The sequence below is a fragment of the Lissotriton helveticus genome, chromosome 8 (genome assembly GCF_964261635.1).
Source record: "Lissotriton helveticus chromosome 8, aLisHel1.1, whole genome shotgun sequence".
In the NCBI taxonomy this organism is placed as follows: domain Eukaryota; kingdom Metazoa; phylum Chordata; class Amphibia; order Caudata; family Salamandridae; genus Lissotriton; species Lissotriton helveticus.
Window position 1 is genome coordinate 1,665,911,084 of NC_136069.1, and position 26,428 is coordinate 1,665,937,511.

The following is a 26,428-nucleotide window of genomic DNA, read 5'->3' on the forward strand; positions in this document are numbered from 1 at the left end:
ACTGCAATAGAGTGTAGGTCAGATACAGGAACCAGGTTAGTCTTGCTTAAAAGTTACCTTATAAGTCTGGCACAAAGAGTTCTGTTCGAGTTGGAGGCAGCCAAGAGGAGTGGACCGTCTTTGCTGTACTGTGAAGAGCAGGTCGGATGTCAAGGATGGGTTTTGCTGCAGCACGAAGAGCCGGCTTAGCGTCGGCGACAGGCGTCGCCGTAGATCGAAGTGCAGCATTGACATTACTCTTGGTGGTCATGGCAGGCAGCAGAGTCTCGGCGCAAACTGGCCGGTTTGCGGTTGAAAAGAACACAAATATCCGGATTTTTACTGTTTATTTGGGCGTAGTACACTCTTCTGCCAGCCAACAGTACAGGACTTGGGGAAGCACATCTTGGGGATCAGGGTCTCACCTGAACACAGGCCAACAGGTCCAGGCAGGTTCCAGTTGCAGCAGGGCAGTTGCAGGGAGGCCTCTGAAGTTTGTTGCATCCCTGTACTTCACACAGGTGTTCAAATCGACCCTTGGATTTCCTCCAAACAATCCCACAGCACCTACCATGTATATGGTGCCAAAAATACACAAGCACCCGACCAAGCCTCCATTCCGACCCATAGTGTCGACAAAAGGAAGTATGCATGAAACCATCGGGAAATTTCTTGACAAATATCTCCAACCTTTTGTACTTGATATAGGATCATACATTCGAGACACTACCGATTTTTTTGGTTAAGTTGAATAATTACACCAACCAGCTGGATGAACAGGAATTGCTACTATGTACAGTAGACGTATGTTCATTGTATACTTCTATACCTCATTACCTGGGGATAGAGGCTGTGGAAAAAGTTCTTACAGGTTCCTCATTGGACGCTGATCTCCAAGTGTTTCTCATGGAACTCCTTGTTTTCACACTTTATCACAGCTATTTCACAGTCGAGGGCAACTGGTTCCACCAACTCTGCGGTACTTCCATGGGCAACTGTGCGGCTCCATCTTACGCGAACACATTTATGAAAATATTTGAAGAGACTCACATTTTGAACAGTCATGCTTGGAAGACGCATGGCAGGTTATATCTCAGGTTCATTGACGATATATTCATTCTTTGGGCAGGAACCCGCGCTAGTCTTTTGGATTTCTTAGAGAACTGGAATCGTATCAATGATCGCATTCAGTTCACATGGAACTATGATGAAACCACCATCCATTTCCTGGATGTAGCAGTTCAATTACATATGGGTAAAATATCAACCACGATCTTTCAAAAATTCACGGATCGCAACTCTATATTACATTTCAAGAGTTTCCACCGACCTGGCCTTAAACTCAACTTACCTTACTCCCAACTATTGAGAGTTAAACGTATTGTGTCCTCCACCTTGGAGAGTGAAAAACAACAAAGGCTCATGTTGGAAAGATTCAAATCAAGAGGGTATCCCCAGGAGATACTGACAAAGGCAGCAGCCCGTTGCAAGAAGGCTAATCGCAGTGATCTGCTGTGCATTAAACCCAAAGTCGAGAACACACGAATGCTAGCGGTGTCTAAATACACCGTCACCAGCAACCAGTTTCGCAAAATCATCCTAAAGCATTGGCCACTTCTAAGCACAGAACCAGATTTCCATAACATCTTTGCACAAACTCCCATCTTTGCTTACACAAGAGGACGCAACCTCAAAGAGATTCTCACGAGACCAAGTGACCAGACAGAAATGCCAACATACAAGGGACTCTTGCCATGTTATAACTGCAGCAACTGCAACAATGTCATACCAGGGAACTTTACCAACCATCCTATGAAAGGTCATAAAGTGAAACTGAAAGTCAACGCCACATGTAACTCTTCGAACGTAATTTACATGCTCAAGTGCCCCTGTGGCTCCTGCTACATAGGCCACACAGAGAGAAAGATTCGTATTCGTATCCTGGAGCACAAAAGCAATATCCAGACAAAAAAACTCAAGTCCACGGTAGCAGCACACTTCCTGGAGAAAAACCACACTGTGGCTCAATTGAAATTCTTCATTTTGGAACAGATTAAACCTACCAGACACAACAAAAATACACTCCTTAAACGCGAGAACTATTGGATCCGTTACATGGCGACGATGCAACCACATGGGTTGAATGACAGGATGGAATTTCTATGTTATCTATGACTTATTATTGACTTGTTGAGCACAAGCACAGCATCATGTGATATGTTTCCAGACGTTTATTATTCATGCACAGTTTATCATCTTTCTACAAGTGTTTTCATATGTATCACTTCATCAGTGTGTATTTCCACTATTTATCAACCTTGTGCATCATTACCGCTAGGTCTTGCAACTTATCCCCAAGCGTTTTCTCCTATTCTTTCCGTTGAGTTACATTAACTGACACATTCACCACTCCAAGATGGCGCCTATTAATGCGGGTTTAGTCCATCTATAGTGTTTATATTAGCCGTCACGTCGGCACAACGTCGCACTCGTCAATGAGTCCCACCCGATAGTTCACCAGAGGGATCGTCTTAGAGAATCACACGGAGCCGTAATACACCACTATAAGTACCTCGTTCCGAGGACCACTTCAAAACGTCGACCAATTTCGACCGATTACTAGCACCGAGTGCTAATCACTCGCGTGTATCTTTGTGTTGGTAACGTTTCCGTAAGTAACCATCGCAGTTGCATTCAGGCTTGCTAGATACTTGGGATTAAGGTCTTTATTTTTCACCCGTTTGTTCATAAATCTGATCACCGCGCTCTTCGTCACCTTTTTTGTATTAGTTCTTGTACCCTCGCGTTATGAGCACATGTAACCCACACCAGTACCGCAGTTTTTATCTGCACATCTCCCGTTTCCTTACAGACTCCGTCCTCACACACGGTTGAATGCTCACAGATTTCATAGCCATTTCACTATCTGATCCACCTAGTCACCTTGTGCATGATGTTCACCCAGCACTGATAACAGCATTGTTATACAACATTCTGGCTGACAGCCATTTCTTTCTTCTTTTCCTCTTGTAGAGTAATCCCCTGATGAAGGGCTGAAGGATAGCCAGAAATGCATTGGGATAAAGAAACTTGATGATATTTACATGTTTGAGATGTTTGCAACCATGAAAACAATGAGTTGACATTTGAAACAATGAACTAAAAAACACACAGTCAACCACTTGTGTTCAAAAAACTGTATTAAATTTGTTCAAGTGAATAAGACGTTGAGTCTTTTCTGCAGTGCTTGGAGGAGCCTACCCCGTGGCTCTCTGTCTAGAGTGGCACACTGGGTGAAAAGTGGCTTCCTTCCTATTCCTTCGTTTGTTTTCACATGAGCCTCTGCACATCAACCTTCATTGAAACTGAGAACTATCTTACCCTATTGGTTAGCTAAAACAGAAAAGGGACTTCTTAACTTCTCTATATTGTAGCTCCACTACTGCTTTCAATAGGGCAGCCATCTTGGAAGAGGTCTCCACCCTATGTCCTCTTGCTTTACATGACTTCTTCACCCATCATGGAATTATCCTGATTCAACAAAATGAACGCCCTATTGTCCCCTGCAGGAAACAATTCGTTCCAAATAAACTACCCTTCTAACATATCCAAAAATGACATTAAAAATCTCAATCTAAATAAAGAAACTCTTATCACAGACACCTACTTCTGCCACAACAAGGGCTTTATACTGCATGAACTCATCTTCACTACCAATCGGCGTGCACAGTGGAGGAAAGTGCTTTCTTCTCTACTCAGTACCACCACCAAATAAATACCACTCAGCCAGAAACTCCCTATCTCACCCTCTCCTTTGTACAGTGCGGAAGCCACCATCTCCTTCTATAACAACAACACCATGCTCATTCAATCTTCGGACTGAAACCTGGAACTATTCGTCAATCTCTTTTCCCACATCAAGAACAAACTAGACTTATCCACTGCTCCGCCCTTCCGCTCAGAACTCCCCCTGACTCTTCCACATGCAACATCATGACCTCTCACATTCCCCAATAACCCTCTTCCCAACGCTCTCCCCTGGCAAATTCCAACTCATCCATGGGTTTAATTGCAGTACATAATACCCGTTACTCAAGTGATATTGCTCGCAGTGTAAGGAGCTCCCAACTGGCTCGCGGTTGTTGGCCCAAGCTAATTTAATTTGTAGCGTTCTGAGTTGTTTAAAGAAATGTGCCAAAATGTGCCAGTAAGACCATTGGGATGTTAAGAAAGAAGGAGAAATCTGGGTAGGACCACCATCTTCATGAGCGATATTCTACTGAGGAGGGAGAAGGATGGGGGAGGTCCATCTCGCTACGTCTTCCTCAATCTTACGTATAGCACGGCCGTAATTCTCTCTGAACAGCAGCTCGGAGTCGGTGTGTATTTTAGTTCCCAAATAGCGCACCGGGTCAGTGGACCACTGCAGGGGAAAGTCCAGGACCTCAGGAAACGATAACCGATTTCGCCCAGTTGATTTTCAGTCTGGAGAGCCCGCTGAATCACACAATTTCATGCAGGATGAGGGACACATTCTGTGCTCAGTCTCGTACGTATAGGAGGGTATCGTCTGCATACGAGGAGATGATGAGGTTGTATCCCGGGAAACGGATTCCCCTGTGGCTATGATTTTCACGCATTGCGCAAGCAAAAGGCTCAGCTACCAAGGCGTATGTGGGTACCCCTGGAGATAGTCAGTAACACCGTCACCCACTAGCACACGGGCCGTGGGATCCCGGTATAAGGTGCTAACCAGACTCAGAAAGACGCTCCCCAACCCCATTCGCTCTAGGGCTAACAACATAAAGTTCCATTTGACCGAATAAAATGCTATTTCGGCGGCCCAAAAAATTGAGGCGGCCCTTATGTCTGGTTTGGTGTGCTGGATTGCACCAAACACTGCGTAAGTTGTGGGTAAGCGAGCTGCCCGGTATAAAGCCAGCCTGTTCCGAACCAACCAATGGGGTCTTGAGCAGTGCGACACCCCTCCATAAGATTTTCCAGGACAGTGCCATGGCTCTCCCCCTCTCCGTATGTTCTTGCTACTGCGTATTTAACGCCTTAACCGCGGCGGTTTTTCCGCCACGGTGCGGGCGTTCTAAAGGGTGGGCGGGGCAGCGTCAGCCGTTGGACGTGCGCAGCACCAGGGAGGTAGCACTCGCGACGGCAGCACGCAACGGGTTAATCAGGAGTTTACCTCTCTGTTCCCCTCAGTGTGATATTCCTCCAGTGTGGACTTAATAGTGGTTAGTAATACAGGATCACTGGTGTTGAGCGACCGTCTCTCCAGCTGCGCCAGGGTTTGTTCTAATAGGGCTAGCCATCCCCTGATCGATTTCAGTACCCCCGAGTGTTTAGAAATTGGCATTCCCCGAACATATACCTTAAAGGTCTCCCAAACTGTAGTAAAGTGTGGAAAGGATCCCACATTTTTATCAAAGAAGGTTTCCATAGCCTCCAATAGTTCCGCCCTAAAGGCTTCATCTAGTAGTGCGTAAGGGGGAAAGCGCCACGTAAACGGAGGGGGGCATTTGACAGAAGTGGCCTAAGTTAGCAGCACAGGGGAGTGATCAGAATAGGTTAATGATAAGACTTCACAGTCCTGTATAGCGCTTCTGAGGGACCCCGTTAGGAACCAGTAGTCTATCCTGGTATGAAGATTATGGGGGCCAGAAAAATGTGCGTAACCACCCGAACCTGCCTAGCGGTAACGCCAGATGTCCACCATACTCTGCTCCGTGAGAGCATCTAAAATAGCCGTAGCTGACTGTGTTATGCGACTCGAGGGGGCCCCCCGATCGGTCCAGCTCCAGGTTAAGAATACAGTTAAAATGTCCCTCCCCCCCAATATCTGTGGGATATTGGGTATCTGGCGTGCTAAAGTCAGGAGGTCTTGATAGAACTGCGGGCAGTCATGGTTAGGGCCATACACATTAAATATTATATACTCCTCACCGTTCCCCCTGCCCCAGGACACCACATATCTGCCATTGGTATCAGTGTGTAACTCTTCAAGGGTTAGGTGCGCTGTAGGATTGATCCAAGTGAGCACCTCCGTACATGCGTAGTGAAGCCCGCAGCATGACACGTGCCACGGATCCTGCTGCGCGTCCGCGGGAGACTCGCCACCGGGAGGTGTCTCCTGTAGAAGAGCTATGTCAACCTTATATCTAGTGAGGTACGACATGACTTTCCTAATTTTGCGCTGATCATTAAGGCCCTTGACGTTCTAGGTCAGGATCTTCAACCTTTTTTCCATGCCCTATTGTAGCCAAAATGTGAATGTCAGTGCTGGGTCCTACCCGTCACCACTTTGGATACATATCAGGTATACGGTGTTGTTGTCTTGTGCGCCCTAATGTGCGGGCTTCGCTCCATTGTGTCAAAACAAATCAAAAAATAAAACCATACAAATTAATTGGACTCAAAAATACCCCAGCCCCCATCCCCCCCTCCCACGCCATGCTGACCCAAACTGAGCACAGTCAATTATCCCTCCACCCTCCCCTACCCAGAGAAAAATATGGCAATTAGCCATGTGGTGGGTAACACACAGGGGCGGATGTTACCAAGCACTACGAGTGACCGTCAGCATAACTCCACATTGCAATAAACATAGCATGACAGTCAAGTTTAGTAAGCACATAACTAGCCCAACAAACATCAGGAGAACTGAATGCGATGATCTACAGCCTGATAGCTGGAGGAAGCTCCACCATGAATGACACTGGGATGCAACAGTACCTACTATCGGTCAATATTTCAATGTAACTGCCCCCCAAGCCAACACTACATGTAGATCTCAGACACTTGCGGAAAGTACAGGAGGTCACTGTCCCGTGCCATCATGCCACTGTCTTCCAGGTGGGCTGCTGGAGATTAGCAACTCTAGGTGAGTATATACTGTTAATAAGACAAATTTGTGGCTTTTGACAGTGACCAAGTCCTTCTCAAAGCAAATGGTCTAGTCATTGTTGTCAAAGGAGAACCCTGTGATCTATCTGGTACTGCATCCAAACTCTCCCGTACGGTGTCACAATGCGACTTCTTGAGTAATCCTTTCAGTTCCTTTTGCAGCGCCTTCGGGTCTGTGAAGATGCGAGTGGAGTCGCCGAAGTGTACCTTCAGTTTGGCTGGGTACAGCATGGCGTAGGAGATGTTGTGACCACGCAATTGACGTTTGAGGGGATTGAATTGGCGCCTCACCTCCTGTACTCGAGCCGTAAAGTCTGGATAAAGAGAGATCGCTGAGCCCTCAAAGCGAAGATCTCCCAGCTCCCTGACACACCGCAAGGCTGAGTCACGATCCCTTTAGTTAAGTAGCTTGGCTATCACTGGGTGCGGCTGAGCCCCAAGGACAGGCCGCGGGACCAGCGAGCGATGAGCCCCCTCAACAACAAATAGTTCTGAGAAAGTTTCACTGCCCTTTACTGTGATAAGTAGATTTTCAATGAATTGTTCTACATTCCACATGGGAGTGGAATCCGGAAGGCCCGTTATAAGGATATTGCTGCGACGGGAACAGGCTTCCAAATCTTCTGCTTTATCCTGCAGAGATTTGAGGGTTTTGCCATTTTGTCACTGCGCTGAATCCGTCTCAGTCTGAGCCTCTTCTACCTCAGTTATTCTGCGTTCGGCCATATTGATTTGTTCAGTGTGTTTATCTGGTCATTCTGACATCCTGTCCATACGATATACCAGGAATTCGATCTTGCCATCCATCGTTGTGAGACTTTTATGAATTTTTCCGAACATTTGTTTCACCTCACTCAGGTCTTCCTCAGGGGGTATCCGCCTATTGTCTGCGAATCGGGCCCCTTCCGTCTCTCTACTTCTGATGCCCTTGGCGTCAAATGGGAGCTTGGTCTGTGTTTTGTCCACCCTGCCCATGATGCCGGCTGCGTGCAAGAGTAAGAAAGGCTGCCCACTCCGACCACAAGGATTATGAGAGAGAGCTCTGGGGGTATTATCAGGTTTCTTACAAGCGGTGATCAAAGAGCGCTCGGTGTGAAGGTTTACCAGCCAGCAGCATTGGCGAGAGCGTACCCATCCCGCCCCCCGTGTGAATCTTGGAAGGAGAGGGGCCAGCAATCTTCACCGGGGCAATCCACAGCCTAAGGTCAAGGGACTAGCATCTATCCAAGATCGACCTAGACATTATGGATACACCTCAGGCAAAGCAGTATCAACGCGCCCGAGGGGCGGGATGTGGCCGGGCTCTCTGTCTCTAGTCCAGAACCCCAATCCCAGGGCCAGTGGGGTCTATGATCGGGCTCGCCAACGCCAGGTCACTGCAGGTGTACAGGCGCTGTGTCTCCCCCCGCTGGCTAGTAGTCCGCCACAGTCCATCCACAGCAACACCGGAAGGATAAAGAAAAATGGGGGGGGAGAGGAGGGAAGTAGCACTCCCTCCAGTTACAGTGAAGGCAGCTTCCAGTGGCTGTGCAGATGGTGAACGGTGTGTCCCAGCAGGCACTCGCCGTTACTTATAGGCCCCCAGCATCAGGGCGATGACGATCTCGCCAGGGCACCCTTGATGCTGAAAATCTCAGCATTCCCGCAGGTGGTGATCTGCAGTGGCGTGGGCGCCCTCCCCCTGCACTCCAGCTGGAACACCCTCAGGATCTTCGGTCGGGTTATTATGTAGACCTTGGGGCGGCCCCACCGCACACGGAACTCATGACGTGGTCCGCCAAGCACCGGAACGGCTCCGCATGTCGTGGCAAGGCCCCGAGGCCCCAAGGGGCAGGCACAGCCACAGGGGAAGTCTGCCAGCAGCCATAGGGCACAACACGGGGAAATCAGCTTTAGGCGAGCTCCAGAATTGCCCGACGGCAGTACAGAGCGCCACTCCGCGCCTCAGCCCTCGCCGCAGCGGGAATCAGCTCAATGAGAATGCGGTCGCCTCCGTCCCTCTCTAACGCGCGCAGGCCTCACGGCTGTCCCTGGCCGCTCCAGTGGGTTGTTTAGCCCCAGGGAGGGCCTCGATTGGCAGCACTCCTCCCGCTGTGTCGATATCAGGCAGGTTCGCTCAAGATGGCTCAGTGATTGTCAGGATATCTGTAGTGGAGTGCTGATGGCTCGTGGAGCATTAACTCTATGCGGCCATCTTGTGCTGCTGAAAGCTCCGCCCCACCTCTACGTGCTCTCTTCACACAATTGAATACCCTCCTGGTGATAACCACATATTCATGGAACAGATCATGGAGATCATCTCCTTCCAATTATGAAGAGCGTAACAGCCAGATTTTCCTTGGCGACTTTATGTTCATTGGAACGATTCCAGTGACCCTTTGCTGAACAGTTTTAAATCCTTCCTACGGAACCTCAACCTTATCCAAGCCTGCAACAGCCCAACCCATTATAAAGGTGCCATTTTTTATTTAAATATCACAAAATAAAACACCATTTTATCAAATCCATCCTAACTTGTGACTTGACTGACCACCATTACATCACCTTCTTCTTACCTGCAATAGCAGTTAACTCTAGGAGCCAACCTATGAAAGCCAAACACTAGGTCAGAGACTCCCCTAACATCAGCTCACTTAGGATGTCTGCTATTAGTAACCACAACCTGCTTCCTCCCTCCTACATGCATGATGATCATAACCTCACTGATCGCTACACCAAATTCATGTAAAAAATCATGGATTCCATTGCCCCCAAGCAACTTGAGAAAGTTCCATCCAAAAGATCCAACCTTTGGTACAACTGCAGCCTTAATGAGGAACACCGATGCCTCATACTTGCTGGAACGAGCTTTGAGACACACACCATCTCAGTCTAACCTTAAACTTCTACGACAAACATGGAGCGCCTAGAATAGGCACATTAGAAACTCCAAAGCAGCATTCTTTCGTAACCAACTTAATACGGCAGTCAATCGCCCAAAAGAACTGTTTGAAATTGTCTAGAACCAAATGATGTGGAAAAACAATGCCCCAGCCTCTGACAGCAAAATCCTACCTGATTGCCAAGCTTTTGCCTCCCTTGCTGAGAAAACCATGCTCATCATCACCAAGATACAGAACACCGTCAAACTCTTACTGTGCATACCCCCAGACACCTTTTTCCTCATGTTCATGAAGAATGCCCGACTACCTCTCCGCATCAACCTAAAAACATTGATGCCTGGCCCAAATTAAATACGTTTGAGGAAAACAACATATCGAAACTTCTAACTTCTCTGAAATACTCCAACCACCTCAATGGGTACATTCACCTTCAAACCCCCCCCCCTTATGGACTAAGATTATCAATGCCTCACGTACCCAAGGCTCCTTACCTGACTGCCGTAAAAGTAGTCAGTTTACTCCTATTTAAAAAAAAAAAAAACTCCGACCAGTCTGAACCCAACAACTACTTCCCCAACTTTGACAAAACTATTAGCAAAACGTGTGCACCTGCAGCTTCTCAATCACATTGAGCAATTCCAACTACTCGGCCAATGTCAGTCTGGTTGCAGCTCAGGCCATAGGACCGAAACCGTCCATGTCCACATTGTTGACAACACTCTATGCTCACCCTGTCAGAATGAATCCTGTTTACTAATACTACTAGACCTGTCAGCGACCTTTAACACTGTCAATCGTGAAACCCTTCTGAACTCATTAGTGCTCAGGATGGGTCTGTCCGGTGCTGTAATGGTTCACCTCATTCCTTCTGAACAGAAGTCAACGGGTTCTAATCAACCACACTCTTTCCGATCAGTCACCAGTTATGCCAGGTGTAGGAGAGTGGGGTCTGCAATTCCATGGCCACCCCAGATTTTTGCTTTTTGCTTCACTGGTTTACGACTTTCCCTGGCTGTGGGCCTGCTAATCAGACCCACAGCCTAGCTGTTCTCTCTCTAAATTGACAAGCATGTACCTTAGGTGCATTTACCAATTGGTACTGGGCCACCTTATCAGACCCTGTACAGTATACCTTAGATATCCAGGGCATAGGTGTACCCAGGGCCTACCAGGGGCTGCAGCATGTATAATGCCACCCCTGGCTGGCCACCCAAATCTGACACAACTGGCTGCACGACAGCTGGGGCAAGGTGGTGTAATCACCCGTTGCTTTAGATATTGTATTCCTATATCTAACCCTAAAATGGACACATATATTCCTATCAGTCACTCCTATGGAAGGCCTTATCAATCCTGAAGGCAGAGTGCTTGGAATTATGTGAGATGGTGCTCTGGCATGAGCTGAGCCCGTTTGCAGCTTGCGGAACCAAGTCCTTATAGCTGTTCCATGATAACGCTATACCATATACTCTTAAGTGCATTATGAACCTCGCGGTCAAATGCTAACTTTGGCATAGCATTATCAAAACATGTCGAGTAAGGTGTCATACGAATTGGAATACTAACCCCTCGCCAATTCTGGCGACGGGGTTAGCATTCCACCCTTCTAGAGGGACACGACATGTATGTAACTGTGAACCCCGGTTAAAGTTAACTCAAGCCTCAGCATCACAAAATGGATGCTGCCACCACAGACACAAGTCTGACCTCCTGCTGCTGGGAGTCCTTCCAGCGAGGGAGGCCTGGATAAAGGGTTTCCTGTCAGGGCCGGTGCCAGCACCATCCCAGACAGGATTTTGTGTATCCCAGTAGGCAGGGCTGAGAGGAAGGTGACTGCAAGTGGCACCCCGGTTCTCACTGTGCATATGCCGGCTCAAACAAGTTCCAGGGGCACACCAGCCCCTGAGCTGGGGGAGACCGGACAAAGGAGAGGGGTGTGACCACCCCCCTCCTGGTCCCACCCATGGGCAGGACCTAGTCGCGTGCCAGCCCCTTTTCTTAGAATAAAGGTAGGAGCGGGCACCCTTCCCAAATTGGATAATCTTGAAACTTGAACTACTTTCCACGAAAGGAACTCTTGTCACTCACTGAAGACTCTCCCTTGTGGCTAAGGAGTAGCCACCCTGCACCAGCAGGCACAACCTAAGTGCTTGCGGTTTGCTGCACGTCCATCCTCCGGATCAAGACTGCCCAGCTCGACGAGACCCGGATTCCCTGCCATCTCCGACCTCTACCTGCATCATCAGCCCAGCTGAGATTCGTGGGTGCGACGAGACGCGAGGGACCGGCTATCTTCAAGACCTGCACGACGCTTAACCAGCACGACCGCCGAGGGATCCTCGAGTGGGTGCACTGGGGTTTGAGAAGCCCCAACCCTGAGCAGCTCCAGCACCAAAGTCCAGCCCCCCAGCATCCACGAGATCTGCGTGGGGCCCTTCTGCTTCTTTGCTGCTTGCCACGTTGTCCCGTCACTTGCCCGTTGGCTAGTGACCCTCCTGACAACGTATCACAACGTTTTCACCGCTGGTCTAGGTCCTCTAGACTGGCCCTTGCTCCTTGTCCAACAAGAAGTGCCCTGGACCCTCCTGGTCCACTCCAGACGCCATTTTGACTCCACCGCGTGGGCTTGCCTTTGCCAAGGTTTGTTGCTCCAATCTTGGATCCAGCATCGCCGACAGCAGACACAATCGTGGGACAGCTCGCACCTCCAGCCTGGACGCCGACAACGCCTCCTGGCCCGTGTGACTGCAGAGTCCAGCGTCACCCACTCACCTGATCGCGGTGACTTCATCCGGTGCCATCCTGGTGCCCACACAATCACTGGCTAGTGATTGAGAACTGAGTCCCCTCTGCTTTCAGGTCGTCTCCTTCACTGATCCAGCATTGGATCACACCGAACATCTTCACTGGTCGCCTGCCAGCAACATCTTCTTTCAGGCTCCATAGACTACAACGAGGATTCCCGACGTCATTTGAACCCTATGCAGCCGCAGCCCCTGGGCTAGGTAACTCGAGCATTTCGGTGCTCCAGCACAGGTTCACTATCCTAGTGTCCAGATCCTTTTTCGTTTTCAGTCTACCTAGGCGGATTCGTCCGGAAACAGTAACTTTAGAATTACTAGCATCCATAGACTTTGTCCCGCATCCCACGTAAGAGTTCCCACTCTGCACCCGGGTTCCCTAGGCCTCCTGCTGAGGGTTCAGTAAGGTAGTCCTAGCGGTCCTGAAGCCTCTGGATTGTGTTACTTACCTGCTAGTATTTCGCATTCCACTTTTAGAGTATATGGTTTTTCGTGCCCCTCGGGCATTTGTGTTAATTGTGCAACTTGTAGTATTTTCGTAAGAGTTTTGTATTGTACTTAGCTCCCTGACTCATAAAGAGTTCAGGGTAGATTTGTTATTAATAAATATCCTTTATTTTATAACAACTTGTGTGGTGTCCTTTCACTTGGTGTTCAAGGGGTATATGTGATGGTAAAACAGCTGGCTTAACACGCCCTCTAGAGTTTAGCCTAAAGACTGCTCTTGTCCATGCTACTAGGATAGCTGGTCTATAAGGTTGACTTACAACCAATCATCAATAGGGTTTGGCTTAACAACTGAACAGTACAGGTTGCTGTTCAGAGACACCCAGAAAATTCAGTCTCAGGATTGGGCTGACTTTGTTGATTGTGCCACTAAGGCTTTTGAAGGCTGGTTACTGGGAAGTAAAGTTACTGATTACACAGGATTGTATAATCTAATTATGAGAGAACAAATCTTAAATAATTGTCAAAATCAGTTGTTGTATCAGCACCTTATTGACTCAGATCTGACCTCTCCCCAAGAATTGGGAAATAAGGCAGACAGATGGGTCAGGACAAGGGTCAAGCAGCAGAACCAGAACCAGGGTGGTGGCCAAAAGAAAGCAGACCCCAAGGGTAATGAGAATAAGCAAAATGACCAGAAGTCTTCAACAGGGCCCCAACAATCTAAAGAGGGTGGGTCCCAGAATTCCCAAAAGAAGAAGAATAATGTTCAGAAGAAACCATGGTGCCAATACTGCAAAAGTAATACTCACTGGTTTAGCGAGTGCACCAAGAAAGGCCCAACTCCTACCACTACTGCCCCTAAGGCATCTGCACCCCCTAGTACAGTTAGTAGTGATAGTAATCCTCCCAAGGCTATAGTGGGGTTAACCCTGGGAACTGAGGCGGGTTCTGACTTAGTCAGGATACCTACTCAGGCTGTTCTTGTTTGTACTGGGGACATGGATATGACCCCTACAATAAGTCCCAGTACCCCGGGCAAGTACAGGCAGACGCCTTTGATCAATGGAAAAATGGCTCAGGCCTACAGGGACACTTGTGCCAGTGTCACTATGGTGACACCAAACTTTGTGGACCCTGAACAGGTAATACTAGGTTCAGACTACCTGGTGACCAATGCTAGCAACACCACTACCTCCCATAGTATGGCACTTGTTAATTTCTCCTGGGGAGGGGTAAATGGCCTCAAAAGGGTTGTTGTTAGTTCAGACCTCCCAGTGGACTGTCTTTTGGGCAATGATTTGGAATCCTCCTTATGGCCAGATGTGGAGTATAGGACTCATGTGGAAATGTTAGGTTTATCAGCACATGTCCTTGCTGTGACTAGGTCACAGGCCAAGAAATGCCCAGCTGAACTAGTGCTGGATCCTGGAAGAATGGACCAGACACTACCCAAGAGAAAGAGCAGTTAGGGGTAAGGTGGACCCTTCCCCCCCTGCCTCAGGTGGAGGATCAGCTCTCTCAGGAGACTGACCCCAAGACCCCAGAAGGAACTGTCCTAGAAGAGCTTGAGCCTGAACAGGTTGAGTTTCTTGGGACAGGGGGACCTTCCAGGGCAGATTTGAGGCAGGCACAATTAGACTGTTCCTCTCTTGAACCCCTCAGACAGCAGGCTGCTGCTGAGGCTGCAGGGAATGCTACAGGTGCCCATAAGGTATATTGGGACGATGGACTCCTATACTATGAGGCAATACGCCCCAAGCCTGGTGCTACCAGGAGGCTGGTCATCCCCTTGTCTCTGAGAGGTTTCCTTCTCACCTTAGCCCATGAAATTCCCCTTGCAGGTCACTTAGGCCAGAACAAGACTTGGGACAGGCTTGCCCCACACTTTCACTGGCCTCATATGTCTGAGGACACTAAGGAGTTTTGTCGCTCATGTGTCACCTGCCAAGCCAGTGGCAAATCAGGTGGCACCACAAAGGCCCCCCTTGTACCACTACCTGTGGTGGGGGTTCTCTTTGAAAGAGTGGGGATTGACATTGTTGGACCAATTGACCCCCCAACAGCATCTGGGCACAGATTTATACTGGTGGTAGTGGATCATGCCACAAGGTATCCAGAAGCTATTCCCCTTAGGACCACTACAGCTCCTGTGGTGGCTAGGGCCCTGGTTGGAGTTTTCTCCAGAGTGGGGTTTCCTAAGGAGGTTGTCTCTGACAGAGGTGCAAACTTCATGTCAGGATACTTGACTGCTATGTGGAAGGAGTGTGGTGTAAATTACAAATTCACCACACCCTATCACCCACAATGCAATGGGCTTGTTGAAAGATTCAACAAGACCCTCAAAGGGATGATAAAAGGGTTACCTGAGAAGCTTAGGCGAAGATGGAACATCCTTTTACCCTGCCTTCTGTTTGCTTACAGAGAGGTCCCACAGAAGGGGGTTGGTTACAGCCCTTTTGAGCTTTTGTTTGGACATCCTGTAAGAGGACCCCTATGTCTTGTGAAGGAAGGATGGGAGTTACCTCTCAAAAAGCCTAAACTTGACATAGTGGACTATGTACTTGGTCTCCGCTCCAGGATGGCAGAGTACATGGAGAAGGCATCTAAAAACCTGGAGGCCAGCCAAGAACTTCAAAAAGCTTGGCATGACCAAAAGGCTGTCCTAACTGTTTACCATGCAGGACAGAAGGTGTTGGTGTTGGAGCCAGTGGCCCCAACAGCTCTCCAAGACAAATGGTCTGGACCCCACATCATCATTGAGCAAAAGGGAGAAGTCACCTACTTGGTGGACATGGGAACTCCCAGGAGCCCTCACAGAGTACTTCATGTGAATAGGCTCAAAGCATTTGTTGACAGGGAGGACATGGGCTTGCTCATGGCCACAGATGAGGGACAGGAGGAAGAGAGTGACCCTCTCCCAGACCTGCTCACTCAGAACCCTGATGATGGGTCAGTAGATGGTGTAGTCTTTTCTGATAGCCTCTCTGAGCATCAACAACAGGATTGTAAGCAAGTCCTTCAATCCTTCAGACAAATGTTTTCTCTGACCCCCAGTCAGACAAACTGGTGCACACATGAGGTGGACACTGGAGACAGTCTGCCTATAAAGAGTAAAATCTACAGGCAACCTGACCACGTCAGGGACTGCATAAAAACTGAAGTACAAAATATGTTGGAATTGGGAGTCATTGAACCCTCAGAGAGCCCTTGGGCTAGTCCTGTAGTTCTAGTGCCTAAACCTCACACCCAGGATGGTAAGAGAGAGATGAGGTTTTGCGTAGACTACAGGGGTCTCAATGCTGTCACTAAGACAGATGCCCATCCAATACCAAGAGCAGATGAACTGATAGATAAGTTGGCTTCTGCAACTTTCTTAAGTACATTTGACCTGACAGCTGGTTATTGGCAAATCAGGTTAGCTGAGGATGCAAAGGCCAAGACAGCATTTTCTACCCCCAGGAGGTCATTACCAAATTGTGGTGATGCCCTTTGGTTTGAAAAATGCACCTGCCACTTTTCAAAGGTTGGTGAACCAAGTTCTCACTGGGTTGGATGACTTTTGTGCAGCATATCTAGATGATATTGCTGTCTTTAGCTCCACCTGGGAGGATCACCTGATCCACCTAAGGAAAGCTTTAGAGGCCCTGCAAAAGGCAGGCCTCACTATCAAGGCTACTAAGTGCCAGATAGGGCAGAGTCAAGTTGTATACTTGGGCCACCTTGTAGGTTGTAGGTGGAGACCAAGTTCAACCTCTGGAGAGCAAGATACAGGCCATAAAGGAATGGGCTCCTCCAACTACCCAGACTCAGGTTCGAGCTTTCTTGGGCCTGACTGGTTATTATAGGAAATTTGTCAGAAATTATGGAACCATTGTGACTCCACTTAATGACCTGACAAGTAAGAAAATGCCAAAGAAAGTTCAGTGGACAGTTAGCTGTCAGAAGGCATTCGATGACCTAAAGCAGGCCATGTGCACTGCACCTATTCTCAAGAGTCCAGACTACTCCAAACCTTTCATTGTCCAAACAGATGCTTCTGAGTTGGGTGTGGGAGCTGTTCTACCTCAGACGAATATTGATGGTCATGACCAGCCCATTGCTTTTATAAGCAGAAGGCTGACCCCTAGAGAGAAACGTTGGTCAGCTATTGAGAGGGAGGCCTTTGCTGTGGTTTGGGCCCTGAAGAAGTTGAGGCCATACTTGTTTGGTACTCACTTCCATATTCAGACCGACCATAAGCCCCTCTTATGGCTAAATCAAATGAAGGGTGAAAACCCCAAACTTCTTGGGTGGTCCATTTCCCTACAGGGGATGGACTTTACAGTGGAGCACCGCCCAGGGACTGACCATGGTAATGCAGATGGTCTCTCCAGGTACTTCCACTTAGAACAAGAAGACTCACCTGGTCAAGGTTAGTTTAATGTCCCTAAGTTTGGGGGGGGGGTTATGTAGGAGAGTGGGGTCTGCAATCCCATGGCCACCCCAGATTTTTGCTTTTTGCTTCACTGGTTTACAACTTTCCCTGGCTGTGGGCCTGCTAATCAGACCCACAGCCTAGCTGTTCTCTCTCTAAATTGACAAGCATGTACCTTGGGTGCATTTACCAATTGGTACTGGGCCACCTTATCAGACCCTGTACAGTATACCTTAGGTATCCAGGGCATAGGTGTACCCAGGGCCTACCAGGGGCTGCAGCATGTATTATGCCACCCCTGGCTGGCCACCCAAATCTGACACAACTGGCTGCACGACAGCTGGGGCAAGGTGGTGTAATCACCCTTTGCTTTAGATATAGTATTCCTATATCTAACCCTAAAATGGACACATATATTCCTACCCGTCACTCCTATGGCAGGCCTTATCAATCCTGAAGGCAGAGTGCTTGGAATTATGTGAGATGGTGCTCTGGCATGAGCTGAGCCCGTTTGCAGCTTACGGAACCAAGTCCTTATAGCTGTTCCATGATAACGCTATACCATATACTCTTAAGTGCATTATGAACCTCGCGGTCAAATGCTAACTTTGGCATAGCATTATCAAAACATGTCGAGTAAGGTGTCATACGAATTGGAATACTAACCCCTCGCCAATTCTGGCGACGGGGTTAGCATTCCACCCTTCTAGAGGGACACGACATGTATGTAACTGTGAACTCCGGTTAAAGTTAACTCAAGCCTCAGCATCACAAAATGGATGCTGCCACCACAGACACAAGTCTGACCTCCTGCTGCTGGGAGTCCTTCCAGCGAGGGAGGCCTGGACAAAGGGTTTCCTGTCAGGGGCGGTGCCAGCACCATCCCAGACAGGATTTTGTGTATCCCAGGTAGGCAGGGCTGAGAGGAAGGTTACTGCAAGTGGCACCCCGGTCCTCACTGTGCATATGCCGGCTCAAACCAGTTCCAGGAGCACACCAGCCCCTGAGCTGGGGGGAGACCGGACAAAGGAGAGGGGTGTAACCACCCCCCTCCTGGTCCCACCCATGGGCAGGACCTAGTCGCGTGCCAGCCCCTTTTCTTAGAATAAAGGTAGGAGCGGGCACCCTTCCCAAATTGGATAATCTTGAAACTTGAACTACTTTCCACGAAAGGAACTCTTGTCACTCACTGAAGACTCTCCCTTGTGGCTAAGGAGTAGCCACCCTGCACCAGCAGGCACCACCTAAGCGCTTGCGGTTTGCTGCACGTCCATCCTCCGGATCAAGACTGCCCAGCTCGACGAGACCCGGATTCCCTGCCATCTCTGACCTCTACCTGCATCATCAGCCAGGCTGAGATTCGTGGGTGCGACGAGACCCGAGGGACCGGCTATCTTCAAGACCTGCACGACGCTTAGTCAGCACGACCGCCGAGGGATCCTCGAGTGGGTGCACTGGGGTTTGAGAAGCCCCAACCCTGAGCAGCTCCAGCACCGAAGTCCAGCCCCCCAGCATCCACGAGATCTGCGTGGGGCCCTTCTGCTTCTTTGCTGCTTGCCACGTTGTCCGGTCACTTGCCCGTTGGCTAGTGACCCTCCTGATGACATATCACGACGTTTTCACCGCTGGTCTAGGTCCTCTAGACTGGCCCTTGCTCCTTGTCCAACAAGAAGTGCCCTGGACCCTCCTGGTCCACTCCAGACGCCATTTTGACCCCACCGCGTGGGCTTGCCTTTGCCAAGGTTTGTTGCTCCAATCTTGGATCCAATCTTGGATCCAGCATCGCCGACAGCAGACACCATCGAGGCGGCTAGGGCGACTGACGCTGGAATCTGGGGATCACGGTTCGATCCCCGGCTCCGGCGGCAGGTTAGCCCAGCACCATGCGACTCTGGGCAATAGCTTGCTTGATCTTCCCGACGGCCCCCAGCGCCTAGAGACCCTAACGGGTGATTGTGCGCTATACAAATGTGGATTATTATTATTATTTATTATTATCGTGGGACAGCTCGCACCTCCAGCCTGGACGCCGACAACGCCTCCTGGCCCGTGTGACTGCAGAGTCCAGCGTCACCCACTCACCTGATCGCGGTGACTTCATCCGGTGCCATCCTGGTGCCCACACAATCACTGGCTAGTGATTGAGAACTGAGTCCCCTCTGCTTTCAGGTCGTCTCCTTCACTGATCCAGCCTTGGATCTCACCGAACATCTTCACTGGTCACCTGCCAGCAACCTCTACTTTCAGGCTCCATAGACTACAACGAGGATTCCCAACGTCATTTGAACCCTATGCAGCCGCAGCCCCTGGGCTAGGTAACTCGAGCATTTCGGTGCTCCAGCACAGGTTCACTATCCTAGTGTCCAGATCCTTTTTCGTTTTCAGTCTACCTAGGCGGATTCGTCCGGAAACAGTAACTTTAGAATTACTAGCATCAATAGACTTTGTCCCGCATCCCGCGTAAGAGTTCCCACTCTGCACCCGGGTTCCCTAGGCCTCCTGCTCCTAACCTGAGGGTTCAGTAAGGTAGTCCTAGCGGTCCTGAAGCCGCTGGATTGTGTTACTTACCTGCTAGTATTTCGCATTCCACTTTTAGAGTATATGGTTTTTCGTGCCCCTCGGGCATTTGTGTTAATTGTGCAACTTGTAGTATTTTCGTAAGAGTTTTGTATTATACTTAGCTCCCTGACTCATAAAGAGTTCAGGGTAGACATGTTATTAATAAATATCCTTTATTTTTATAACAACATGTGTGGTGTCCTTTCACTTGGTGTTCAGCTGGCTTAACATGCCCTCTAGAGTTTAGCCTAACGACTGCTCTTGTCCATGCAACTAGGATAGCTGGTCTATAAGGTTGACTTACAACCAATCATCAATAAGGGTTGTTTGGAATGATACAAAGTGATCACTAGAATAGTGAGCACTATATATCAGGCCAACTTTTCACACTAGGCATCCCCCAAGGCTCCACTCTTTCCATCAACACTATTCTACCTATAGATGGGGGCCCTGACCGAAATCCTCAAACTATCACATGTCCTACCACATGTATGTAGATGATACTCATCTCTACATGAAAATCTCTTCTCCCAATCACATCAGCATCCTTAATAACACCCTGATTAAAACTCAACATTGACTGACTCATAACGATCTCAAACTTAACACACTCAAAACAGAATTCCTTCTGATTTCGCTGCACAGGATCGCATCCAGCATCAAAGACTGGCTCCCACATCTTCCTGCCTTGAATTGTACCCCACATATCATTGACTCTGCTAAATCCCTAGGAATAATCGTGGACAATGCCCTCTCCATGCTCAATCACAGCAGTGCCACCACGAATTTCATGCATTAAGGAAACTAAAACCCTTCCTTCTCACAGCAGATCACAAAGCAGTGGTCTAGTCCCTTGTGTTATCTAAAGTAGACTATGGTAGGGCCTCCCTAGTGGGTCTCTTGAAAAGCCAGCTTGCACCGCTGAAGGCTTACTTGAATGCGGCTGCAAGGTACTTCACTGGCTCAAAAAAAAAAAGTTCCTATCACCATGATCTCCAGTCACTGAAATGGCTTCCCTGTGAGGCTAGGATCTATCTTTAAATTGCCTGTATTACCCACAAAGAGCGGCACCACAACATCCCTTTTTATCAGGCCCAGAAACCAACCCCATTAGGCTGAAACAGATCTTCTAGAAGCACAAACTCCCTTCGCTTAAGCCGCAAAGATTATACTAAAAGAAAAACTACAATCAATCATTTTCCGGTATTGCCCCTACAATCTGGAACTCCCTTCCTCCGTACATCAGGTGCAACCCTTCCACTTCCATCTTCAAGGAATGAAGTAAAAATTCTACTGTCCAACAGATTCCTCTCACATTGAGATCATACCACCCTCTCCTCATTAGAGACGTCTACATGCCTGTGTAACGTTCTATTTTATCACGCCTCCATCCACATCATTGAGAATCGAGTTGTTTTTCCGTTTCCTAACCTCCTACAAACCTCCTCGACACCTATCGGACTCCGCTCACACCAGTATTTAGGATGGACTTTGTGTTCCTGTCTGTCTTCCTTTTATTTCTTACGTAACTTTACCAATTTTATGTGTGTACTTTTATGTATATCCATTATCGTTGTAGCATAACTACCTTTGTTAATATTGTACAGTTCTATGTCACCCAAAAGGGCCTTGTTTGCACTATTAAAACTCTGAAAATAAATAAAATAAAATAATTGTGACCTAGATTCTAATAGTAAATGGAGTAACATTATAGTCTATACAATCAAACGTAATAGGAGCTTGTAGAACACACATCCTTAACTCGGATATTTAAAAGTGCTCTCATATTTCAGGCCTTACTTACTGATGACCATGGAGACCAAAATTTATGCTAAAATACTTGCCATGCGCCTTGCCCATTTGATCACCAGACTAGTCCATACAACTCAGGCAGCCTTCATTAAGGGTAGACCAGCATGCGATAAAGCCATTCCAGCCATTTCAAATTTCACCACGTTAGCCAACTTTTCAGGCTACTCGCTGAATGGGACAAAGCAGACGTCTTATTGTTAAATATGTATTACCACCCCTTCTGTGTGGGGAACTCTGACTTTTTGTGGCAAGGCAAATTTATCAAGTATTTGGGTAAAGATCTTTCCAATTCTATTGCTCAAAATGGGTTGAAAACAATTGAAAGGTTAAGAACATTCTATCAACTTGGTCATCCAAACATACGGGGCAGAATCGGGACCCTTAAAATTTTATTGTGCCCATTAGTACATTTTTTGGATAGTATTCTTCCTGTCCACCTAAGTATTTCTTTTTGTCTATTAATCATATTTTCTGTGGTCTGGGAAGAAAGACAAAATCAGCCTTAAACAGCTAAGGATTAACCTCAAAAGAAGGATTAACCTCAGAAGGAGGGGGTGCAGTCTACCGAATTGTTTTAACACCCAAACTATCTTTTTGGCTGCTAAGGACACTCGATGATCTGGGCTAGACCCACTCACAGTTTCAGCCTTCCAGCATAGAACAATATATCACCTTCCCCTTTCCTCAATAGCAAACTCGACAATGTCGCAGCATTCTTTTGTGCCTTCCAGTAAAATTTCGAAAGATACTATTGCAGCTCTACTTACACTAGCCAGAGCCTTCTCTTCTAAGATGAATAAGTCTAACTCTGTCTCCTTATAAAATAACAACAAGCTCCATATTACAGATTAAGCCAGGTTTAGCTGGTACTGACTAACAAAGGTATTTCCATCATAGAAGCTCTTTTTGAAAATACTGAACCCTTAACCTTTGCTACACTCCATGCGAAACATAACCTTACTACCTGATTTTTATGACTTCTTAAAGATCACAGTAAAGGTTTCCAAACTTGGGCCCCGATTAAACACATCTCTTTTCTCCTCACTAAGAAGCATATAAGCTGGAGGGCACTTAGCATCTAAGATTTATTACATTCTGGGCAACACCTCCCCCTTTCAGCCCTCTGCTTTGTAGACCAAATGGTCATCTAATCCTGTAAGTAAAGGCAAACCTGGTATACCACAAGAGGCGCGGATCAAAATTTGCATTCACCTATTTCAATATAAACTCATTCCTTCATTACCCAAAACAAAGTACTCTGCAGCTCATTTCCTTTACTGGACCCCGACCAGACTCTTTTAACACACACTTATAGATTCTGGAAACTGCTGGTCGTGCAGTGCAACACATGGTGACCTGGAACACATCTTTTTCATGTCCCTCTCTGTCCTTTTTCTAGAGTGACATCAGTTCTCAATTCAGTAAAATATTCAACACTCCCATCTCCCTCGACCTTCCAATGATCATGCTTGCCTCCTTTGCCTCCGCTATACCAATTGTCCTTGTGGACTTGGACCTAGTTCTTCTTGACTTGCTAATCACCATCGCACTAAAAGTATTTCTCCTCTGCTGGAAGTCGACTAACAATGTATCATACCATAGATGGTGGGCATTGGTCACCTATTTAAGGAGCTAGCGCCCAGCCCAAGTAAAAGGTAGTGGCTACCTCACCACAGAACAGCTGGTAAGGGAAACAGTGGATGCCGTTATACGGTTGAACCGCCTTACCACGCGTACATTCACCACGCACGTTTTTTACTAGGCAGATTTTACAATGCATACCACGCCTTCACATTCACTCACATTTGAAATACCTTCACCATGCAATCCACTTCCACGCATACTTTTACAACGCTTACTGGTAGATAAAATCTAGTCACAGTCTAACACTGCAATCTACTGTTTGAAAGTTACACATTAATTCTTAATACGTTATTGTCAACAATGTATATTAGAAATTAAATTTATCTTGTTTACAGGTTTGCTAATATTTTAACATTTTATATTTTTGGAGGGTAGACCCCCTCAAGCTCACCTTTTTTAATTACCCTTTAAAATATATAAACTACTTATCACATGCGTTGTTAAGACTTGCATGGTAAAAGTGATTGCGATGCAAAAAATGTGTTGCAATTGCTTTTTGTTCTAAAAGTTTTGTGGTAAAGGCTGTTCCCCCTTTAGACATATGGGTCATTAGGCTGGTTGGCTCCTCTGAACAAAGTTTCTTACCTATACGTCACTACTGTAGTATTTATGTCAGGCCCTCCTTAGCTTGAGTGGGCTCTCACTCTTCTCCTTCTCCTTCTCCTTTTTTCCAGTCTTTCTGAACTTACGCTCCTTCTCTTCCATTCTCTATTCTCTCTCCTCCCTATCCCCATGCTCGAAATTTTCCCAGTCTTCCTTCCAATTATTTTGTCATCTTTTCAGTTATTCTGTTGTTTGCCTGTTTATCCCCAGCTATCCTAGTTTCCCCAATGGACATATTGGGTAGATATATCATGCGCTGGCCACCTTGATACGCCCACGACTACTTCCTCGATCTCATGTGATTACAAGCTACCAATTATGTTGGTTTTAATACCATGTGTAGTTAAGTTGTCTTTTCACTAAATATGTTAGATTGCTCAGATTATATTTTACCTAATGGACCTTGTTTTACTGTAATCCTTTGAAAACTCAATAAAACCTTTAGATATAAAAAGTTTTCTCATATGTAATGATAAAGAAAACGGTGGCTCTGTGAAATAAAATGTTGTGTAGGATTTCACAATTTGGTCAAAAACAACGAAAGAGTGCACTTTGCTTGTGAGAGGACAAGTTGGTAAAGAATCAAAGTGGATTCTTTAGAAAGCCCTCACTCACCAACCTAGTTGGTGACATGCTTCATCATCGGACCCCACCAGGAAGGTCTTAAACCCCCCTGGTGTGCTTCGATGCCAGAATTACTGCTGAGCTGGTTATTTTGTGTGTGAGTGATAAAGTGATGTGTGTTCAGCACATCAAACCTTGAAAAAGCCCCTCTGGATTTTGATTGCCTACAGCAGAACAGAGCTTGGATTGTGATCAGTAAGCAGGCTCTGGAGTTGCAAATGGGACACACGTGCAAGTGCCATTTAAAAAATTTGACCACAATGTCTGTCCTTTGTTCACTGCTTAATCGTGGCAAGATTGCCGCTTGTTAAGGTACATTCTTTTACTTTTGGTTACTTTTCCTTCTTGCCTTTGCAGTATGTACGTGCTTCTAATTATACCCGTTCCGATATTCTATATGAAATGATGACCAAGCAGTGGAAGCTCCGCATTCCCAACCTTGTCATATCAGTCTATGGAGGAACTAAGGACTTTACTGTAACACCAACACTGAAGAGACTTTTCACAATGGGACTTATCAGTGGAGCACAGAGCACAGGTGAGGGCCACATGAGAACAGTCACAGAAGCAGATGGAACCGGTTAAACTTTCTCAAATGTTCTCTTTAATTTTCCTCAGATTTCTATGGATATGTATAGCTCTGCAGTGATGGAGATCAGAACACTTTCTACAAAGTTATTTGCATTTGTTTTAGTTTTGCTTGCCTTTTGAGGGTGACAGATAACATTTGCATTATTTTGTTACAAAGGAAAATATTTTTTAGGTATTGGCTACCAACCGCCTTAGCAAGCTTTAATGTTTGTATTAAACTTCATAAACGTAGAGAGGCTTTGTGTCTATCTCACTTGCCTACTCCTGATGGAATTACGCTGCACCCTGTTCTTGTGTACCCGTCCATAGAACGTCAGAACTTCCTTTGCAGTCCATGAGGGTGCTGTTCTCTTTATCTCTCTCTTTCTGTCCTCACCCTTACCCCTTTATCTTCCACCTCCTTTTCCCACCAGGAGCCATCCTCCTCTTGCACTCCAAACCCCCCTTGTTTTTGTTGAGGTGAACTAAGGCCCTGCTGCTTGTTTTTGGGTCTGGCTTAGAACATTTTATATGCATACATAGAGGTCTTTGGTGATCTTCTTCCATATCCCTGGTCAGTTCTGCTGCCATTCACATTTTGCTTCTGCCCACCACAGTATACAAGCATGGGCTGAGGGTCAGCCCACTTCATTCATTAGTTCCGCTCTGTCTGAGTGTTGGTATTTCACCTCCGCACATGTGCATTTCCACCTGCCAAGTAGTTCACTTAAGTGCCACCGCTTGTTAGCCAATGTCTCCTGTTATTTGTGTTTTTTTTCTCAAGTTGCTGCTTACTGTTTATGCTTTGCTTATACGAGTTAAGTGTATTTTGATACGGCACACTATGGAGTTCCATATAATTATGTACTACATGTGAGACAAAAAAATGCATTTCCTTCAATAAATAGTTTTCTTAGTACAAAGCTGCCTCCTTAGAATAAATTATCATACATACTATACAAAATGCAGAGGAGAATAAAACAGTCATGTAAGACAGCAAAGTGCAATATACAAATAACAGGGAGGGACGGAACATTCCTAAAAAGCAAAAGTTTAACTATTACGACACATATACACCAGGATGAGTAAAAAATAAAAATATTACAACCTAAGAAATAACATAAAAATTTCCTAATAGATAACCCAAAAGGTTTTGGTGTGGGGCCAAAATAAAT

General features: G+C 47.0%; 1 protein-coding gene across 5 annotated transcripts in view; it reads left to right on the plus strand.

Moving 5' to 3' along the window:
* LOC144773613 (transient receptor potential cation channel subfamily M member 2-like) overlaps positions 1 to 26,428 on the plus strand; it is a 1,994,366-nt gene that overhangs the window by 239,691 nt on the left and 1,728,247 nt on the right. For all 5 annotated transcript variants that reach the window (XR_013600026.1, XR_013600027.1, XM_078658754.1 and 2 more), the window contains exon 5: positions 25,041 to 25,221. Coding sequence is in view for 3 of the 5 variants with exons in the window: in XM_078658754.1 (XP_078514880.1) it covers positions 25,041 to 25,221 (181 nt within the window). In the remaining 2 variants the exon portion in view is untranslated. The remainder of the gene's footprint in view (positions 1 to 25,040; positions 25,222 to 26,428) is intronic.